Source organism: Nesoenas mayeri (genome assembly GCF_963082525.1).
Source record: "Nesoenas mayeri genome assembly, chromosome: 3".
NCBI classification, from domain to species: domain Eukaryota; kingdom Metazoa; phylum Chordata; class Aves; order Columbiformes; family Columbidae; genus Nesoenas; species Nesoenas mayeri.
In genome coordinates this window covers 69,957,207-69,979,740 of record NC_137544.1, presented here as the reverse complement: position 1 = coordinate 69,979,740, position 22,534 = coordinate 69,957,207, and the positions used below count along the sequence as shown (strand labels likewise).

General features: G+C 36.6%; 1 protein-coding gene across 1 annotated transcript in view; it reads left to right on the top strand.

Moving 5' to 3' along the window:
- Window positions 1–22,534, top strand: part of UTRN (utrophin) — a gene marked incomplete at its 3' end in the record, with an annotated part of 368,119 nt that overhangs the window by 136,618 nt on the left and 208,967 nt on the right. Inside the window, exons 41-51 of the mRNA XM_080341440.1 lie at window positions 1,826–2,017; window positions 3,809–3,981; window positions 8,151–8,301; window positions 9,653–9,828; window positions 10,964–11,099; window positions 11,529–11,678; window positions 12,927–13,017; window positions 14,259–14,464; window positions 15,642–15,759; window positions 19,132–19,337; window positions 20,822–20,976. Of these exons, the coding sequence (XP_080197566.1) occupies window positions 1,826–2,017; window positions 3,809–3,981; window positions 8,151–8,301; window positions 9,653–9,828; window positions 10,964–11,099; window positions 11,529–11,678; window positions 12,927–13,017; window positions 14,259–14,464; window positions 15,642–15,759; window positions 19,132–19,337; window positions 20,822–20,976 (1,754 nt within the window). The remainder of the gene's footprint in view (window positions 1–1,825; window positions 2,018–3,808; window positions 3,982–8,150; window positions 8,302–9,652; window positions 9,829–10,963; window positions 11,100–11,528; window positions 11,679–12,926; window positions 13,018–14,258; window positions 14,465–15,641; window positions 15,760–19,131; window positions 19,338–20,821; window positions 20,977–22,534) is intronic.

Genomic DNA, 22,534 nt, shown 5'->3' with positions numbered 1-22,534 from the left:
GTTTGCTGTGTGCCAATGGATGCTGTTTTAAATTTTGTGCAAGGTTTTTTCTAATGGGAGTTAATGCAATGTGTGTGAAGTAGAAAGATAATAAGTGACCTGTTCATTTGGATGAAGTCCAGATTCTGGACTGTTGCCTGTGTGAGAATGGGATTTGTGGGATGACAGAGAGTTAGAGAACACACCTTCTGAAGATGTTGAAGGCAGCTGTGCTGTAGCAGGCATCCTAGTGCTTTTTCAAGCTTAGGCTTATTCCACATTGCTGGGGAAAAGATACTTTGACTTGCATGAGTTTTGTCTGATTTCTTTGGAACTGAGGGTGCTCCTTCCACAGGAAATCAGCCTTGGGCTTTTGCTCCAAATTTCAGTGATAGAAACTGACAAAATGTGTACAGCGCCTGAAGAAAATGTGTTTGGGGAGCATCGGGGACCGAGATGCTTGATTTGTAACTAAAGCCCGTGGTTTTTACTGTGGTGTTTGCTTGCTGTACTGTTACTGAATCAAAAGCAATGCTAAGTATTTTATGATGCTTGTATATAATACTTGTTTTCAGGAGAGTCAATTTATACTTATGTGTCTGTACAGCCTGTTTCCTTGGTGTGCAATGAATGAAAAGTGTATCAAGTTTGGTGGTAAAGGTCTTGTGGAAGTACAACTGTATCCCCAGTTTCAAAACAGGGACAACTGTCTGCTTAGATAAAAAGAACAAACTAAACAACCAAAACTAGCGCAAAATAAATAAAATCCTTAGGAACATTCAATGGATAAGAAGAATTCCCGAATGGTGAATATGTAGACATACATTTTCTGCTGCAGTCCTTTTTTCTTTTGAACTACACAAGCTGCATGTTTGATTCCATTTAATTTGAGTAGTATGCTTGAAATACTCAGAAACATGTGGAGAAGGAAGATACAAACAGGTGTTTGCAAACAACTTTATTAGGGGGGCTTAATATTTTACTGGTTGTCAGCTGTGCTAGTGATTTGCACATGTGCACTCAGCTCAGACTAACTGCAGAGTAAAATTTATGGGTTGAAATTGCTGTGAACATACATCTGTTCTTCACACTCTTAAGTGGATTCTCAGCTTTTAGTAAATCGTACAGTTGGGTGCCTCTGGCTTACTTGACTCAGATTCACTGAGTACAGGATGGTAGCTTAGTTAGCTTAGAAGTTACTTGAATTCTTCAGTTACTTGGAGGTGGGTTTACTTTTCCATTGCTCATCTTAAAGAACTGGTCTGTTTCCAGAGATGGGAACAGAATCCTGTTGGACAAGATACCTTTTCAGCAAAAAATTGCTTTCAGTCTTTGGAGTATCTGCTTTACCTAGCTCTGCTTGCCTTTGCCAGGCATGGCAGAGTATAGCTTCTTGCAGCTGGTTTCCTAGTGCTTCAGATTCAGGCCATCATTAATGAGCCAAGAAAAAGCTGCATTAAATTAATGTTCATTCTTTCTTATCTGCTAACATGGTACTTGGCTAGATAATCTGGTCTTCCAGCCAGAGCAGATAACAATTGCTGAACTCTTGAGGAGTTAGTGTCTCTTATTGATGCAAAAAGCATATTGTGGTACTGGTGGAACACTCTTTAAAAAAATGGAAACGGTAAGGAGCAAGGTGAGAGAAACCACAGTGCCCTTCTCACACCCCAGAGTTTTAATAATAACGCAGGATCATTGTGATGTGTGATATCTACTGTTTTCTAAATTTTTAAATAAATATAGAAATATTTCTCTGCTGGACTTGCAGCTTTCTGACTGATTTAGGATTTTTTCATAAAATTGCTTATTCTTTGAAATACAAAATGAACTTCCATGTTTTTAGGCAACCCCTGTCCAGCAGAGGTTAAAAGGACCCTTTGCAACAGGAGGAAGGACCTTGCCTTTTTCTGCTGAATACTTGGTTGAAATCAACAAAGTCTTGCTGGCCATGGCTGATGTTGAACTGCTGCTGAATGCACCAGAGCTAAATACTGGCATCTATGAGGATTTTTCAACTCAGGAAGATGCACTGAAGGTACTACATGCCTAAGCATTATATTCAGAGAGAACAGGAGAAGGGAGTAGCAGAAGAGACAACCTTAATGACTGTATAGCTGTATTTGTACTTTTGCTTAGTATATTCAGGACCAATATGCACTCAAAATTAAATAATGAGACAGTTTTGTGGCTAATTTTTCTTTTATGCAGGATCTGGATGCAGAGTGGAGCAGTGTGGAAGCTGGGTGGGAGGCTGCGAGAAAAGGCTTTGACTTCCCTTATTGGAGTAACTGTTGTGTTTTTCATCACATAGTGTACATAATATGTAGAGAAACAGTAAAGCCAATCTACTTACGTTCCTGCTTGGTCTCCTTGATATACTTGCTATTCTCTGTGTCTTGGGAAAACAGTTGCTCATGTGGGATGAGGCAGGAAGGGAGGTTCTTGACTTTTATATGAAGTTTTATATGAAGCCAGAAGGCAATGGTACTCATTCTGATTAGCAAAGCATCAATATGTGCTCAGTTTTAAGCTCCCATTTCACCCAATTGCCAGGCGGTGGATTTACCTGTGTGATTAATGATGAGGAATTGGTTAAGTATTTGCCCTTCTTCAAAGGGGGATGAAGACAGTATGTTTGAAAATGTTGAATCCTAATGTCAAATGTGAGTTAAGTGTGGATAAGTCTGAGTCCTGGTTGATTTTAAGCACGCAAAGGAGCACGGTACAAATATTCCCACAGAAAATATCCATTGAAGTTGGGAATTGCACTTGGTGTGGTACAGTGTAGATGTGCCTCCATGGGCTGGGGTTCATATGTCCTATTTGAGGTAGTCAGGCTTTACTTCTCACCTAGAGCAGGTGTTATACAAGTCCTTTAAAAGCTTGTCAAAATTTCAGTCCACCTTTCTGAGTTTTCTTCATGCTGTGTACATGCTTTCATTTTTTTTTTTTTTTTTTGCATAGTTTTCAAAAGCTAATAGTGGAATGATGCCAAACTTTGACAAAGTGGGTGACTCTTCTGTTTTGATGATATTTTCTTGTCCCTGTTTCCTTCTGTGCTCCTTTAAGTACAAATAGGAGTGTTTAAGATGAGTTTAAAATACTTCACTTTGGTGCAGGTATCTTGTATGATTTTGAAATTTCTGTATGTTCTAAGGCTGTTTTCAGAAGAAGCAAATAGCAGAGCATAGACTTTTTAGAAGCATTATTGTTTTAAATTCAAAAAGTAAATTCCACTGTTTGCATGGACTGTTTGTTCTCTGAATACCAAGGCCATCTTACAGCAGCACCTGGTATAAAGGTATTTTCAAATCACAGTTCAACGATATTTGGGATAGATTGCTTTACCTTTGTCATTTAAATCTAAAACTTTTATGTAGCTTATGCTTTTGCAGTTCTGTGCATATGGGAGCTTACCTGAAGCATATTAAAGTCACGTTTTGTGGCTCATTTTTTACATGAGGAAGGAATACATACCTTATCTTCATGAAATAGGGAGATTTGTTTAATAATGAAGATACTGCTGTTTTGTTCCTGCCACTTTACCTCAGGAAGAGGTTGGATATATACAATATTTAGCCCTCTTCATAAAAACCTGAGGACACATGCTTAAAAGGTGTCATGGACTATTCAGTTCAGTTGCTAAAACTGATTTGATCTGTAAACTGTTGATGGCCATGGTCTTATTGTAGCCACTGATTTTTTGGAACCGTGTTTTGAAGAGATTACATTTTGGTCTTTTTTTTTTTTTTAAAATTTTTTTTTCCCTTAAATTTCTTACTGGCATTGACTGTACTAATGGCTTGTGTCATTACTGTGCTTGCAGAACATAAAAGATATTTTGGACAAACTTGGGGATCAAATTGCAGTAATACATGAGAAACAGCCTGATGTTATATTAGAAGCGTCTGGACCTGAGGCAATTCAAATAGGAGATGCACTAACCCAGTTGAATGCAGAATGGGATAGAATTAATAGAATGTACAATGATCGTAAGTGGTAAGTCCAGGTTTTTTGATTTCTGTGACCATGTGCTAAACATTTTATGTACTTGAACATAAGCATTTTACAAACGTATCCTAATGATGAAGAGTTTGGGAGTAATCAACTTTAATATGTTAGTATTAAGTAATAATTGCCAGAATTATTGAATGTTGAAACAGTTAACTTGCAAATTATAGTTTGGGTGCTTTTATGAAGCTGATTGGTTTTACTTTATAAAATAGAATACTTTGTTTATAAAACAAAATTTTTGTTTTGCAAAGGTATGACAAAGCAAAGTTCTAGAAGAAAAATATTGGGTAGGATTTATTTTAACAAATAATTCAAGGCTGGTTTTGAAGGAGGGAGGGAGTTTGAAAGGATAGGATCTTTAAATACAGCATGTATGGTAGTTGCCAATAATCTTTGTTGTTAATAATTATAGATGAGAGATGACTGTATTAGAGTATTTCGTGGTTAAAACAACAAGAGAATATTGAAATCAATGCTTAAGGAAAAATATATTTCCTATTTTCTTTCCAGAAAGATAAAATATCTGTAATTTCATTTATGCCAAAGAAGCAGGACGAAAAAAGTTAAACCTAAACAGGGATTTCTACTCCCTCCTTACAGAAGATACTCTAAACTGAAAATGCCTTACTATCTGATACATCTTTAAATGTGTAAAACCAGACTCAGTACTATTTAGTCAAACTTGGTAAAGTGTGTCAGGCGTTTGAAGCTGAAACTGGTGAAAGCATGACAGGATTATGTGTGTTCAGGAAGCTACTGCTAAGCTGAAGGTACTCATGCTGCAAACCACAGTAGATGCTGAAATTACTGCTATGCAAAAAAACCCCTTAATGACTGAAAATGATTTTATAAAACTTGAAATGCAAAGGCTCATACTGTAGTTGACTTGCTTATACAGGATTTGCTTTTTAATGGTGATGTAAGGTAAAGATTAATGCAGAAGTTCTGTAGAGCATAAAGCATTGTCTAGTCATGTTCAGCTGCTTTGTAACACCAGAAATCCAATATCAGACACATTTGGTAATGTAATTTGAAGAGATATTTTTTTTAGTGTGTGTTGCAGATGTTGTTTTCAACTCTTTCTTCGAGCACTGGTGTATGCGTTGGATTGTAAAAATTGGTATTGTAGAATAAGAGACTTCCAGAAATTCTGGGCCATTAGATCACTGAAGTATCAAGATTTCTAATAACTCAGTAGGCACTGTTATTCAACTGTTTTTTAATTTAGAATCAGACAGTGGTGCCAGCTGGGTACCACTTTCTGTGTTCTTGCAGTTTGCCTGTGGTTACCTGCTGTATTTGGAGAGAACTGCTCCTGAATCTGGTGCCCATCTGTATTTATATGCCTGCAGCTATTTTGTTGTCTTCATAGATACAATAGATACAATGCACAGTATGCCTTTCCCTCCTTGTAACTTAATTGAAAAGTTTTAGTTGATTTTATCCTATTGTAAGCATGAGTACAATTTAATTTACTACTTAAATTTCATTTCAATAAGTAGCCAGGGTTAAACAGAAACATAATCTTCCCATCAAAGAAGATAACTATATCCAAGTGCAAGTTCAGTGTTTATGATTAGCTGGCAAAATGCAACAGATTACATCCTCAGTTGGTTCACTGAATACAAATTAATTTTGAAATTCATAAAGTTCATAAAACTCTACACCTTAAGGAGAGTAATATTGGGCACATTTTTCATACAGAAGGGAGTAATGGTCTAGCAATTTGACCCAAATTGGTATGTAGCTTCCTGAATATATTAAGTGCTACAATTTTATAGAAGGATATGTTTTGATGAATGAAGACACTATTAGTATCAATATTAAAATGCTGTATTTTATCATTAGTATTTTTATACCTTTTCTGTTACTGAGAAGCATTTTTAACCAAGTTTATTCTTGTTTTCCCAGTGTTTCCCTAAGTTTAAGCAAGAAGGTTAGAAGATTCTATCTCCTTAGAAATCTCTGGAGTGGGTGGAGATTTTTACAGAATTGGTAGAAACAGCGTCTCCATTTTGTGGCAAAAGATTGATTTAAGTTTCAGAGGTAGTAATGATTTTGTGATTGGTTGCCAGCTAAGTAGTAAAACCTCTGATAACAGCTCTGACGTAGCCAAGCACAAGTTGAATTCAACTGTACTTAGCAAAGCTTTTAAGTATTCAACCAAATGTGGTTGACTTCACTTTGACTTGAATATAGTAAAACAAAATGTTTGCCTGTGTATGGGCTTAATGCTTTGGTGGACTCTTTGTAACAATGCCGACTTGCTAATTCTACTTCTGCTGTGGAGTTTCCACCAGTGCTGAAAGTGCAGGTGACTTAGGAATGAGCTGTGGTTTGGAAGCAAGTGGATTCCTGGAGAGGAGGCAAGGAGTAGCCAAGTCTCTGTGCTGTAGTGACAGGGCTTTGGTACTTATATTTTTCTGCTGAGACAGTCTGTAGGGAAACAGCATCTGGTGCATCTGGCCCAAAACAGGAGTGAAACTTCATCTTGTGGCTCAAAATACTGATAGAACTGTAGGCTCGCAACAGAAACAGCAGGAGTATCTTAAACAGCAGCTTTGTATCTTAAAGCATTCTCTTGTAAATTTCTAAAATTCTGGATTCTGAAAAAGTCACGTGTTCAAAACTCCCCTGGCAACGTTCATTTTGAAGGAAACCACTAAAATAGTCTTCTAAAGTATTTTAAGTGCTTAGAATCGCTCGTCTCATTACACGTGGAATGAGACACTATTGTGAGACAATATGTTCAGTGAGACTAAAATGCATGTGAGAAATAAAAAGAGAATGAGTTTTGGGATCAGTCTAGAGGTTGATCTGGTGTATTGAAGTGACATGTGTGCAGGAAACTGAAATGGTAGAACTAGGTGATAGGGCCAGAAAAAATTAAGCAGATATTTTTAAGGCTTTTTCCTTTACTAGAATTGGCCTATGTGAAGAATAATAACAACCAAAAAGTCCTGTATGTGCCAAGAAGTATGGATGTCTTGATAAAAATAAAATATAATTTTGATTAAAATAATCTCACTAGGAGCTTTGAGATTGCTGAATTTAATTAGGAAAGAAAATAGATGCAATGATAGCTCTTTAAAGTTTGGTTTCTAATATCTTTGATGCTATGCATCTAATAATTTCAGATTATATCTGTATAGAAGTGATAACCCTGGAGTCTTTGCTGTTGGAGTTGTTTGAGACAATAATGGACTGCAGATGATGACATCTTTCTGCTGTCACATTAGAGGGTCCTCTGAGCAGGAGACCTGTCCTCCTATGTTTTAAAAGAAGAATATTTTTATTAGTTTGGCATGGGATACTATCCAGCCTATTGGTGTTGATGTAGATTTCATGTTGTTTGTTTCAAGTCCTGTGTCCTTTGAGACATCTGCCCTGTTTGCTTTACAATCCCAACAAGAAATTAGCAATCAACAAACCAAAAGCAAGCCACTCTCTCTATGCCTATCTGACATGGTTTCCTTGTTTAACATTCATGGGTTGTTTTTCTTAGATTGTAGTATAACTCTCATTTTAGTGAAAAAACAACCTCCTGACTGTAATAATTCAGCCTGTTCCATAGTAGAAAATGCTGCCCTTGAAGTTAAGCTACACATTAATTTGAGGCTGCAAAGATGGTAATAATAATGAAATGCCTGGTAAATTATTGTGTGATTAAATTGTGTAAGACCCACTTAGGCAGGCCTACCGGTAATACAATCAGTTCTATATAATCAAAATAACCTTCGCTTATTAAATTCCAAACACCAGTACCCCATGGTTTATGAATTAAAAAAATCTGAGCAATTAATCATATTTCATGTTCCATACTGTCTGATGTCTGAACCATTTCATAATAATAAAAAAAAGGGTTCTGCAGACCAGTTTGGTACAGCTAATCAATCTTTATTATTTTAAGTGAAGAAATGAAAGTTTACTTAGGACTACCCTTTTTTCCCTTCATCTGGAAGCTATTGACGATCTGCCATTGCCTTTTACCAGATGCTGCTATGTCAGAAAGCCATCAGTACTGGGTCTCTCTTACCCAGACTATGTGCCAGCCTCGCTGTTGCACAAGGAAAGTTTCTACTCACTGGAGTAGTAATCGTAGCCTTTTCACTGAAATGGTTTGGGTAATTTTTCAATGCTTTGTTTACACACAGTTGCTTTGATAAAGCGATTGAGGTGTGGAGACAGTTCCACTGTGACCTCAATGACCTCTCCCACTGGATAACGGAAGCTGAAGTGCTATTAGCCGATGCCCATGGTCCAGATGGCAGCCTGGACCTGCAGACAGCTGAGCTGCATCAGCAGGTATGTCAGATTTGTGCAGAAAATAAACAAGCTGGAAAAAGTCTAGATTTTCTTTGTCTAAAATTCTAGTGTTTGAAGTAGACGTGTAGATTTGAAATGAGGTAATGCAATTACACTTTAGAAAGTGGTAACTCTTAAAATATCTTTTTCAATTACAGTCTAAAATGATTCTTGGGGAATATCTCAATTCCTGCTTATTGTGTGAGGTTTTATGATGACTCTTAGTACGGATGGGTTTGAGATAATTTGATAGTTCTAATGTTGGCATAATTTTTTGTTGTTTTATAAGTTTCATTACAGCTTTAAAAATATGTTAATTGGTTAAGAAATCCAGTATATTATTTCACATACTTTCTAATCATAATTAAAACAATGAACCCCCACACTGCTCAGTTGTAACTTAGCAAATTATTTTTTAAACTAATGACTTTGCAAGATCATGCCTTGCATAACCAATCTGGGAAAAGAGAAGATTCAAATTACAGATGTGTTAGGTTTGATTGTTTCAGACTTCAGTTTTGGAATTTAATTCCTTGATGTATTTCTCATCATTATGGAAGAGCAGACTTTTCTGTTTAGCTAAATTAATTTACTTCCTTTTAAATAAAGAGAAGAAAACATATCTTTAAGGATTAGATTTTTTTGTTTGTTTGTTTTCTTTTTGGAATAATGGTTATCCAAGAGGTAGGTATATGTTGCTAAAGAAATGTATGTTCTACCTGACATACAGTTTGTATTTTATCCTTCTTGGTGCTTGGAGTCTTCTTCCAGGGCATTTCTCTTCTTTCTTGAATCATTTTATTCCTAATCTGGCTGGGAATAAATTTTCACAAACGGTGGAAGGTTTGATCCTGACATCCTCTGACTTTCTTTAGTTTCACGGACCTTCTGTGATATCTGGGACCCTGGCGGTGCAGCCATAATTATCCTAGCTAAAATACTGTGAAGTTACAGAAATAGTCAAGGGCATATGTTATGAAAAGAACTGTTTTAAAAAAAAAAGTCATACCATCTGTTAGGACTACTAGAAAGTGCTGTACATTAAGAGGAAAGGAATCACATAAGTGTGAATTCTAGCACTGATGGTTTAAATGAATTCTTGTGAGTAGTATTCGGCAGCCTATGCTGTGTCATTATCTTTTTATGACACTTATTAGAAAATTGAACTACATTCAACAACAGATTCTTAATAACTTAAATTAATAGCATCCAATTTTAAGTAAGAAAGGTTTAAGTGCCTGTTTAAGTAAAATAATATGCACCCAGGATTCATCCTGCATATTATGAGCCACAGATCAAAGTCACCTTAGGTCAGTAATAAAATTCTGTGTGGCTTTTATGTTTCTGACAGGAACTTGAAGAGGGAGTCAGCAGCCATCAGACCAGTGTTTCAGCATTGAACAGAACTGGGGAAGGAATCATACAGAAACTGTCTGCTACAGATGGGAGCTTCCTGCAGGAGAAGCTCACAGAATTGAATAGACGCTGGAAAGCAATCACCACGGAGGTCATGGATAGACAACAGAGGTAATAAGTTAATCAGAAATTTGGATGTCTGACCAGATGTGATGAGGAGAATCTCATTTAAAAGAGTCTAGGAGAGGCAGTATATTCTATTGCACGCTCTCATTAATCTGAATTTTCCTGACATTTAGACCTTTGTGTTTTGAACTGTCTTCTAGAACAAATTTCTCTTAAATGCACCTGCAGTTGACTGCTTAGTGAGTCTGTGTTTAACGCAACCCATGAAATGACAACCACAGACCTTATTTTCTGACAGTTTTCTTTTGTTTTGAAAATAATTCCATTGCTATGCCAGAGTTTTTTAGGAAGAAATAGTCAGCTGCTTTCTCTGGCTGAAGCTGAACTGCAAGTTCAACTACTTTAATTTCTATTTTTACATTGTCAGAGATACACCAATTGAAACACTTGAATTGTTCTTGAATTTCCATAGTACTATAAAATAAGATCGTTAGGTCTGTCTTTGCAGAGTTTTAATCCATCTGACTAGGTGTTTTCTGAACCAAATGAAAATCCATTTTGAACTAGCCTTAAATTTACTGCAAAAGATCAAAGAGCAAGGTTGTCCAAGATAAATATAAAGATTTTCAGCATATCTGGGAATAGAAGGTCCCCCTCTCTGTTCTCACTGCTAAAAATGTTTAAGGATAAATCCTTGTAATTAATAGTTATTTTTTGAGACTACTTACGTAATTATACTTTTTAACATCTTCTGATTCATTTAGAAATGTAATAAGATTTTTCTTAATTGTTTGGTTTTAGAAGTTCCATTAAAGCTTTGTATGATTTAGAGAATTTTTGCCTTGGGGGGTTAGGGACATTTCTAATAATTCGCTAGCAGTGGCGTTGTAGTGGCTGACCATGATTAGGCCTGTCACTTATGTTTAATGTTTTCTGCAGACTTTTAAAAGTCTATTTTGTGAGTTTGAAACTGAATTTTATCTATTTTTAAGGCGGTATTATTAATTTGCATGTATCTTGCATTTTAATGATCAGGATAGAATCCTTCGAATACTAAAATTAATCCTTTAAAAATCTCCAACCACGGAAAAATACGTGTCTGTTGCATCAGAAGTAATGTAGGACTGACATGTTGTGTTCGGTGCAGAAATGCGTATATTTTTCTGTTTTCCTTTTTCAGGCTGAAAGGAGAAAGTCAGCAGCTGCTAGAGTACAGAAAGAAGCTTGATGAGCTGCGTTGCTGGTTAGAAAATGTACAAAATGCTCTGGACACAAGATTTACATTCAACCATGAAGAAAATCTGCGAGAATTACAGGCAAGATTGATTAGTTTGTATATGTGGATGCATATGTGTGTCTTGTGCAAAGTTTCAGGAAATGGCTTTTGGGTAGTGGAGTTCACGTTGTAGATGGCGAAAAAAATTATAGTTGTGTGAGACAGTTTTGTGAGCTTACTTACACAGACAAGATGAAATTGTATAGATGCCTTTGCTATTCACAGCTTTGTGTGTGTGTGTTTTTTTTTCGTTTGGTGTGTGTGTTTGTTTTCCCCGTTAGTAGTAGGAGTTGATATTAGAGTAAATGTTTTAATAATTTCCAGATAAAACATAGAAACCAAAATAGAAGGGTTTCTGTTCTATTTCCAGGGAGATTTCAAATATTGGAATTAAAGGAAAGCTTCTCTCCCCTTTTACTTATGCAAATATGCCTTTTGCTTCAGCCTAAGACTCTTCTTTTCCTTTTAGGTCTTAAATGAAGAGATGGAAGTACAGGAAGACAAACTGGAATGGCTAAACAAAACTGAACCTGAAGTGCTTTTGGATAAAAATGTTGATCTTCAGGAAAAAAATAAACTTTCTGATTGCCTGCAGTCCCTCAATGTGAGGTGGAATAAGGTGTGCATTGATTCAGCATTGGGTACCTGAAGTTGAAAATACAGTGGTGTACTCAGAATGATTGTTTTCTATTCCTTTTATCTGTGATAGGTACATAAAATGTCTTGCAAGCCATGCAGACATGTTAAGAACACGTGCCCCAGTCCATGTCTATGCAAAAACACTGGTGGACACTTTTCCATCAGAATGAGTTATTTTAGTTAGCTTAGGTTTTTTGTTGATTTTCTTTTCTATTAGGTTTCTTTTGTGTCAGATACACTCGACCCACTACAAACAAACTCCTTTGCAACACCTTGAAGTAGGTGGATCAAATATAGTTCACTTATTTGAGGCAAACAATAATGTATTAATTTAAAGTTGAGAGAATTGCAATAAATCTTTGCTGTATAGGAAAGCTGGGTGTTGCAACAGTTAAGAGGAAAACAAATGAAGCTATTGTAAAGCTTAGTGAGTAAATTTCATCAAGAGTGTTTGGGACTCTTCTTGAGTACAACTACTGTAAATTAGAAACTTGCGTGTGCAATCTCATTGGCAAGTGTATGAGAAGAAAAAAATTCATTGGTTGGAGTAAAACCGGATTTTTTTTTTCAAGGAGAGCCTGGACATCCAAGTGGAAAATGAATAGAATTATTTCTGATAGTATTATGGATCAGGGAGTTAAGAATGTATTGGGGAAAGAGACTTTTGATCGTTCAAGAAAAGAAAAAGTATCTGTTTTTACCTACTCAGCCATGAAAACAGGGATTTTTCCCTCCCACTTTGTATATTACATTTCCATTACTGTATTTTAAAAACTTTTGAAAAGCAAATCAGCAAATTTGTTGTCACTATAATAAAGTGGTAATACCTTTTTCTTTTTAAATTAATGTCCTATTTCTCCACTTTTCTATCACTGATTACCACAAATCATGCTTTGCGTCATCTTTCCTTCAAAGTGTACTCAAATAATGAGTCATAGCTATGCTTAGGCAGTAAAAAACATGTAAACTACCTGTCTTACAACAGTTAATTTATTTCTTTCCAAGATTAAGTTAAGCCACTGGAAGGTATTGAAACAACACTCTGAGTATCTCTTGGCATTTTTATTGGTTTTAAATGATACCTTGAAATAATTAATTGAAATATACCTGAGCCATGCCATTGTAGCAAGCATGTTGTTAGAATATTTTGTCTTCTAATAAGTGATTTTTTTTTTTGCTGTTCATAGAGGTTGTCTTACTGTTTTTATTCCTTTGTGCTGGGCTGTAGGTGTTCAGAGAAGTACCCGACAGAGTGAGAGAACTGGAGGCATTTGTTGGTCAGTCACAATCTCGTCTCGTTCCACAGACAAAAACTTCTGGTGAGTGATCAGTCCTTCTGTTGTCCTTAATTGAATTACGTTTAATCCTGCTTGCTGTCAAAAATAATCTAAAAAGGAAAACCTTCCCTATGAATTTAGACAAATGGAAATAAGAAATGTCCATTGCTGTACTGGGGCTACATTTGTGTTACTATGGGAGAGAGATGGAATGTTTGGTTAGGGAAAAAGTCACTCTGCAGTTCAGGATTGGGGGAGTCCTTTGGGGTGCCCCTAAGAGTTTTGAAATAGAGGAATGTTTTACTAAAGCTTAGGCCTCCTCATCAAGAGCCAGTATATGAGGTACAGAATAAAAACCAAAAAAGCTGTTTGTGACAGCTTGGTTTCCTGTGGATTTGTGCCTTGTGGTCATGCCTTTCAGTAATTAAGATTCACTAGAAGCTTCCCCTACAGCTAATTGTTTGTGAAGTGTCTCCTGCATGCAGTTTCTCTGCAGTCCTATAAATAAAGGCCATTCTGCATCTCTCAGCTCAGTAGGGACACAGGTAGGTCTTTCTCATCTGCTAGATACTTGTCTTCCTGAATCTTGTAGAGGAAGCTGTCTAAATATGATACGCTGACACTGTCTTTTCAAGTCGTTGGAAGCAGATTAGCAGATACAGAGTATAAACAAGGTGCTCAGGCCTAATTTTTAGAAAGCTAGATAAAAAAAGAAACAGCCTTTGCCTGAAAGAATTTGCAGCTTGCAGTAAATTAACTCTAGGGTTTTTTTAAATTGTTATTCCATTCAGCAGCAGTACACAAAATTTAAAGGAAGAAACCCAACTTTTGTTGAAGTGTTCCAAAACCTTAATTCAGCTTGTTTTGCTTTCACACAGGGTATTTGTTAAGTAAAGCTCCTATATTCCATTGCTTGAGGCAAATGTGTAATATTCACGCTCCAACTTGATTTAACTTAGTGTTTTATTGGAAGTAGAATACAACCAAACACAGCTTCTGGAGTAAATGTTGCTGTTCTTCTCACTCCTCATTTCTTCGCGGTGTCAGGGTAAAAAGACAGGAAGGGTGTGGCTGAACTAGTGGGTGTCTGTCCCTTCTTAGGACAGTTGTCTATTACCATGTCCAAGAAGCATCTATTGGATTAATAACCTCAAATACAAATTTTGCTGCGCTTTCTCTGTAGATGCTCTTGCATATTTATAGGAATTACAATAAGCCCTTAATTCCCACAATTGCATATATGACTGTGACTTTTTTAACGAAAACCCCAAACTGTGTTTCAGATGTCCAAAAGGTGGTGCTAGTATCTTCTTCATTGGAAATTCCTGTTCAGACTCCGCAGGCTTTGGAGCTTTCTGCACCTGCTGATCTGGATAAAACTACAACTGAGCTGGCTGATTGGTTGGTATTGATTGACCAGATGCTCAAGTCAAACATAGTCACCGTGGGAAATACTGAAGAGATCAATCGGACTATTGCACGAATGAAAGTATGTGTTTCTGTGAAGGCTAGTGGCTTGGAAAATTGTCTCACACTTTAATAGCGTGTACATTCAGTAATGAAATTACATGTTTTTTTTCTTTTCTTTTTTTTTTTTTTTTTAAAAAGACAACAGTAAATGCATAACTTGAAAATTACACTGTAAATGTTGTTACGATGTTCCTCTCTCTTCTACTATTTCCTGTTAATATCTGTGTCCCTATGTGAGCTAGGCACTGCTTTTTTTTTTTGTTTGTTTGTTTTAAACAAAGTATATAGAGAATACCTCCTGAAAATTATACCTTTTGAGGACCGTATAGATGCCTTATGCTGAAGACTTTGGAGCAGCTTCATATTTGCTTGAAGGGTGACCTTTATGATCTACTTTTTAGTGTTTCTTAATGAGTTTTGTTGTGTTGTAGTTAGGCTAAACTGATTTCCAGAGATGTGCCAAAATGACTAAAAGTTGTAACATAAATGCTTACGATGTTTGTTTCTGTCGATAGCTCATGCCATGCTCAGCCGTGACTAGGGGCAGTATTTGTGAGATATATGCTACCATTAAGGTTTTATTAGACTTGATATCAATTAACATGAGTAAATGTAGAGTGAAACCCGCAGGCTAAACAAACTCTAAACTGTTTGTGTGGGTGTCTAACGTAGTGTGGAATTAGAAAGAATAATGTGATGTACATTAACTTTGGTAACACTTCATTTTTACTGTATAATAGTTGTAATATGAGCTTCTGGTACATTGCATAGTGAAATAACTATGTTTATTATATAACTTCTGGTCTGATTGTTCCTCTTTGTTCTTTTCCTTCTATATTTCTCTCTCTACTTCCTTGCCCCCTTCCCCCTCCCCCAAATGATTAGAGCTTAGTAAAAGGAAAATAAGTTACAGGAGAGTGAAAAATAGATATTGGAAAATATTGTGCAACAACTGTGGTAACTGTGTAGCTTGTACAGGTTAACCTTCACCTCTGAATTTTCAGTAACTGTAATTCAGAATATTTTGTTTTAAAATCAGTGCCATAATACTGTGACAATTTGAAGGTTTCCATAATGATGAAAACAGCCGTCTGCATGTGGTGACACACACGTTTTGTTTTATCTACAAATAATACAGATGTTTTTAACGAAATTCTGCTTTTTGAACTTAAAAATCATGTCCTAATTCTCAACAGATAACGAAGGCAGATTTGGACCAGCGGCACCCTCAACTTGATTCTGTTTTTACCTTGGCTCAGAATTTGAAAAATAAAACTTCCAGTTCAGACATTAGGACAGTGATCACAGAAAAATGTAAGTTTTTCTATTCTGTGTTTAAAATACAGTGTTTCCATGCCAGTAAAAAAAAAAAAAAAAATCCTCACATCTTCATCTTAAACTCTTGATTTTGAGCCTAGCTGAAGTTGCCTTCTTTGAACAAACAAGTACTAAGGTAAATATTTTTGTTGGGATTTCAAAGTACGTCATGAAGAATTTGAGTTGCTTGACAGGCACAGACACATGGATGAGGATTTTTTAGTTATTGATAAAAGGAACTAATAATTTATCTTTATTTTTATTGAGCTATGATACACTGGACACTTAGTGACAGGCATGAATGTATCGACTTGGGTCAATAGCATTGTGTATGTATTTTTGAAATCATTGAGAGTTAGCAGAGCTTTTAAGTCAGTGATATGTACTTGAAAACTGAGTTTCCAGTTTAAAGGTCCACACCATTTCTTTACTGATACTTAAGGAAAGAAACATACGATTGACATGCCTTTGCTGGTTGCTATGATTAGAAAATGCATGCAGTGGGAAGTATCACAGTTAGAAGTAAGAACAGAAATATATATTTCCTTATGTTCTCCCCTGCAATGTAGTTTTCCTTTATTGCATCTATGTGAAGTTCTTTGGTGTCCTTAAGACTTGCTGGAGATAATAATGGGGTCAGACAGAAAGCCTGCAGGTATGTTGAAGGATCTGATGAGATGGCACCTGCTCCCTAAGGTTCACAGGAGCTATGGATTGGTGGTGGGGGGAGTATAATCCAAAGAAGCTAAAGCAACTTGTAGGGCTTGAGTTTTTCAGACACTCAGAACTAGGTGTCGGGTGGAAATTTGGGGCAGGATGCTGACTATGTAGTCCATGGGAGTCAGTCAACAAGGGGAGATCAGTCACAAAACATTCTTTATTTTTCAAAAAAGGTGAACAAGGAATAAAGCCACTGTGTGGTGAAAATTTGAGTTTCCCTATAGTTATGTCCATCCAAGGGGGAAACAGAGGAGCTGCCTATGTTGCTGTGGATGAAGCTTCCCGTAGATACCCCAGCTCTGTGTGAAGATTTTGCTACCTATCATGAAACATGAAAAAAAACGAAGGTTTTGTTCCTACTGACATTTGTAAAGAAAAGTTTGCTCTTTGAAGAAAAGTAAAGTTCAGGGCTGCTTTATGAACCTTGTGTTTAAACACTGAGGGGAATATACTGAATGTCCTACAGACTTCTGTGAAGCTGCTGTATGTTGTTAGTTGAAGCCTAATTACTCAAATAGCTAGGAGCACAGAAACAGAGAAAAGCTTCCTTCCCTGCAACTTCCCTCCCATTTACTACATGGACATAGCCAATTAAAAACACAGTCTTATGAAGAATTCTTTCCAGTCTTTCTGCCTTTGATATCATACTGCTGCCCCTGACTTTTTCTAGGAACCTACCTTTTAAACCTGCTCAATGCTGAGGCTACCAAGAGTTTCCCTGTTTTTCTGTCCTGTTTTGCTGAAGACTGAAAAGGGGAAATATGTCAGTAATGTGGAGAATAAGGTTAACCTGGCCATTAACAGGGAAAAATATATAAAGAAATAATCTTTTTATAATGATAGTACTGCTATGTAAAAATCAAGTACCTGTCAATTTCAACCAAGTTGTTCTTGTAGGCAGCTGTTTCTCAGGGATATTTTCTCCTTCCAGCTTTGTAGGGAGAACCTGAACACTTAAGAGGTTTTTCTCTGCAGTTCATTAGCCAGCGCAAAGGGTTATAGACTTTTTTTCACTACTGCTGGTTTTGTTTTGGGTGAAACCACTGATCTCTCCAAGCAGCTGCTGTTTTTGAACATACTCTTTATACAATATAGGAACTTTTTTTTTTTTTTTTTTAAAATAAACCCCCATATTATTATTTACCATTGGGGGACTGAAGCTTTCTTCTAAGTTCTCTTTCAGCATGGCCTATGTCATGCCTGAAAATTAATCCAGAAATTTCCCGTGGATTGAAATTGGTGAATCTACATGGCACAGAGTTATTGGGTATGTCCCCCAGTCATACAGTTATTCTAACAGGCGAGCTTTGCTGTCACAGTCTTTGAGAGCTTTGTGACACTAAACAGAATATTGTTGAATGTATTGAAGTTAAAGTTAAGAGATCTTCCCAAGCAGATCAAGTATAATGGCTATGTATAATTACAAAAGCTTAAAAAATATTAAAAAAAAAAAAAAGCAAAGGGTCAAGTTGGCTTAAGTGGGTTTGGCTAAAGCACGTCCTTTGGGATTTTTAATTTGTGGAAGTGAACTGACTATCAAGTATGTTAGTTTTCTAATAAGATTGCATACTTACTGGTAAGATAAATATATGGGATGTGGTGAAGACTGCTAACTTGTTGTTGCTCAGAGTACAGAAATACTCGAGAAATCTAGCTGGGTTCTTTTTGTTGTGTTTTGCTTTTCTACATTTGCTTTTTTATTCTTTAGTTTTTCTAATGATATAATGTGTCCCTAATAACTGTCATGACTGGTGATAGGGAAACCTTTTTCTACCTCTATAGACTTTTAAGTATATGCTTTTTTAAAATGGTCTGTAAGTATTACGAAAAAGGTACAATGTTATCGATTTCTTTCTGGAGGTAGACTTACTGCTTTCCTTGACTCAGTTTTTTTTTTGTCCTGGGCTCTTGTCATGTTGTCTTTTTCACCCTTTGTTTATTAAAGGTTAAAGCCTGTTTGTCGATCATCTAATGTAACAGTATTTATTGAGTGAGGAACAGGATGCTTGAAGTAAATGGGATGTGATCAATAACTGCCCTGTTCTGCTGTGTAACCTACACAAGCCTGTAGAAACCTGTGGTGGAATGAAAGTGACAAAGTAGGCTGTTACTGGAGTGTTTCTACCTTGGCCAAAATTGTAGTGCTCATACCACCAGACTGCCTTCAACACACAGTGGTCTGGAAAGCCTAGTTCACTTTGTATAAGCTATCCAGATCTAAACAGTATGTATTTATTCATTTGTTTATATGTACTGGTTTAAGTTGCAGATGCACAAAGATGACTTGCCGGTATAGCCATCACCCTAAAACTGTGCTCCTTGGAGCCCTTCTGGTGGCATATTTGCCACCTGTGCAGCTGTGGTAGATTTGCCTCCCACATGTGCGTACTTAAAAAGTAAAATAATGCCCTTGAAATATTCCAGAAACAATAGTTGTTACCTGTATGATGACCTGCTTAAACAAGAGGTAGCCAAACGCCTGCATTTTTCATTTGCTAGTGTGATTGTGTGAAATACAATGGGAAATAAAATACTGAATATGGAAACTACTCTATTTGAGTCTTTTTCTCTTGTCCTGAGAATTAAGTAATAGTTCTGGCTACTTGTTTGTTGCCTTGGGTTTTTCACATTCTGCATTGTCGTCCCCAGTGGAGAAGGTGAAGAACCAGTGGGACAGCACACAGCACAGCGTGGAGCTGCGGCAGCAGCAGCTGAAGCACATGCTGGCAGACAGCCTGTGGTGGGACGAGCAGAGGCAAGAAATGGAGCGCCTCATGGAGCAGTGTGAGATCCGCCTGCGGATGCTCCTGCAGGCCCCGAGAGAGGCACTTGCCAAACAGATCTCAGACAACAAAGTAAGACCACCTATGCTATTTTTTTTTCCCCCTACCAGACTCCTTAGTCTATGCAATGCCAGTGGATTCAATTGATGTGTGAATATACGGTCTAGTTATAGGACTGATGTGACAATTCTGTCTCTTTTGGGGCATGATGTATTCTAAATTGTCTCTATTTTGTATATCAGACTTCCTGAGACTCACTTTCTCGGAGGGAAACAGGTGGCATGTGTGCCTTTTTATAAGTGTGGTTGAAATAAGTACAATGTTGCATCAAATATTATGCAAAAAGCTTGAACCTCAGACCAATAAAAGTTTAATCACATAGCCACAGAATGTAGCATGTATTACTTCACTGAAGCCTATTAACAGTAGTTTAGTAAATCCAGGACTGGACTAGGTTATTTAAAATTATCTTGAATTTCACTTCTGATGTGTGCCAGGCATATTCAACACTTTTTTTTTTCTTTCTTTTCCCAATTCCATGGAATCTTCACTTCTTCACTGCTTTTCGTATCACAGCAAGCCTTCTGTGATAAATCAATAAGTCTGATGTTCATTGTCCTGATGGCTGTCAGCAAAAGGGCAGGCTGTAGGTGGCACAGGGTGAGAACTAAAGAGACAAATCAATGAGAAAGGCCTCTTATCAGTGCAAGATTTAGAACAGGGCTTTTTTTTTTTTAAAGTGTATGTGTGTGTATATACACATGTATGTACACACACACACATATATATTCATGAAGGGACAATGTATGGCGCAGCTCAGTGCACAATGAAGCAGAGAGTATGATTGTGAGAAATCCTCACTTATCCGTAGCTATTTCAGTAAACAGTAAAATTGTGTGCTTTTCATCGTCTCTCTCTACATGAGCAGAGGATTGTACATGGACTATTAGGTCTGCTTTGCTTTCTTAAGTGAAAGTAGGCCTGTGCCTAAACATATAATAGAGAGAATGTAAGATAAAACTGGACATATATATATGCAAATATATTTTTTTTCATCTGGAAAGTTCAGGATTCTGTAAAGTCATGGAACCTTATGAATATTCTGCCACAATAAACAAACACATCTAATGGATTTTCTTTGTTTAAAAACAAAAACAAATCCACAAAACTGAAATAAAATTCTCATGCGGCACACTTCATTTATGCTACTTTTAGCAGCTGCCTATGTCACTATTATCATAATTTGAACTTATTCATGCTATTAAAAATATTGAAGTGTTTTTACTTCTCTTGCCAGTAAAACACAAGATGATTTTTCTAGCTCTTGGCGGTTCTGGTGAATATAGTTTTTCCTAATCTATTTGTCTTTTGATTGGTTCATTGTCAGGACACTTAGTATCTGTAGATTTTATTTTTAAGATTTTTCTTTCAGATTAAAAATATGCATATTTTTTATTAAAAAGCAGAAGAATGAGGGTGTTGTAGTATAAAAAGCATAGTGTGAAAAATATTCTGATTTTTATTTTACTCTGTCTCATTCTGGTATTCCTTTTCAGCTGTTAGTACAGGATTTGCATAGAGGTGACATCACGGTAGCTGCATTCAATGATCTGTCTAATAAACTTCTTCGAGAGTATCGTGATGATGACACGAGGAGAGTGAAGGAAACCACTGACCAAATGAACACTTGTTGGGTTAATCTGAACCAAAGGTAATTATAAGCTGTTTGTATTAAACTTGTGTCCTATGTAGACACGTTCTGCAGTCTCTGACTGTTTTACTGCAGCATTTAGGATTACTATGGATAGTTACTCAATTACAGTGAAGTTGTTTTGAATTTTGATGATGGAAATTTCCACAGTTCACCATGGAAGGCTTCTGGATGACTTCCCATTTATGTGGTGGGTTTTTTTAAGGAAAAAAAAAATTTCTCTGATCTCTAATGTTTGGTCTCAGCTTTGCCTGTGGCTATTATTCTCTAAGTATCTTTGAACAGTTCCTCTCCTGTTCCCTGATGCTGATACGCTTCATGTATTTGTAGTTTGTTGCTGTGCTTTCTTTTCATAAGGCTGTAAGTATGCAACTTGTTCTTCCAATGCACTAATCCACCATGGCCTTTCATCTGATGGAAACGTTCCCTGAATGGGGTTGTGCTTTGTGTTCCGGAGTGGGATACTTCTACCAAGCTAGGATGCTATCTAGCAAGCACTTGAGCTACAGGAAGCAAGACTTGCTTGAAACTTACTTTATAGTCATCCTCTATTACAATATATTTGCAAATGTGTCTTAATGAAAATATGGTATTTCCCTCTGCATGTTTTTTCCTGCAAAGTAATCTAATCTCTGCAGAAATTATTTTTAGTGTTTGATAGACAGTTAAAATTCAGAATAGTGTCTGACTCAGTGCCTGCAGCTCAAAGGACAATATGCTTTGTGGCTGGAGGGACAGAAGAGAAAATTGATCCTGTGTATATGGGAGTGGGGGAAATGACAACCTAACTCTGTATGTATGTGTGCATACATGTGCATGTAAAAGGGGCAACTGCTTTATAATGAGATGTCAGTTAAGGGAATAAAAATCCCAGGTAATGAAAACTTTGAAGTTGATATTGTGTCCTGGGGAGTGAGAGGAGGAGAACTTTTCAGTGGCAAAAGTAAGTAATGAAGGAATCAGAGCAGAATGTGGTCTTATTCTTCTTTCAAGGAAAATGGTGCTTCTGTAATTTTGTACTTTTTATGTGGCATCTGGTTTCCTGGTTATGTCCATTGAGAGATGAAGTACAAAACAGACAAAACTTTGTATGACTCATTTTGTGTGATCATCTGAGAGAGAAAAGAAGTTTGTTAATCTCTAAATGTTTCAAGACATAAGATAGGATTTTTCAAGTGAGTAAAATCTTTCATAGTTATTCTGTGTGATGTGGACAACTCCTTTCCATGGTTCTTCAGAGAACTTCCAGTAGACTTTGTGAAAGGCTTTGGCGTATGACAAAATTTCCTTTTTACTTTTATTTTTTCTGAATTAGGTCATAGTGATGAATTGATCTCCTGAAATGGCCCTTCCTGATCATTTGTTTGCATTAAGATCAGGGAGCTTTTTTACCATCAGATTTAAGATTAAAGAGCGTTTTTACCATCAGATCATACTTTCTTTCCTCAAACTAATAATTTTTCCAAAACAACTTCATCCAAATGTCATTATGACATCTGGGGTTGAAGATGCAATTAGAGGGTGAGGGGAAACAGCTCCTTGTTGGATTAGCAGTAAT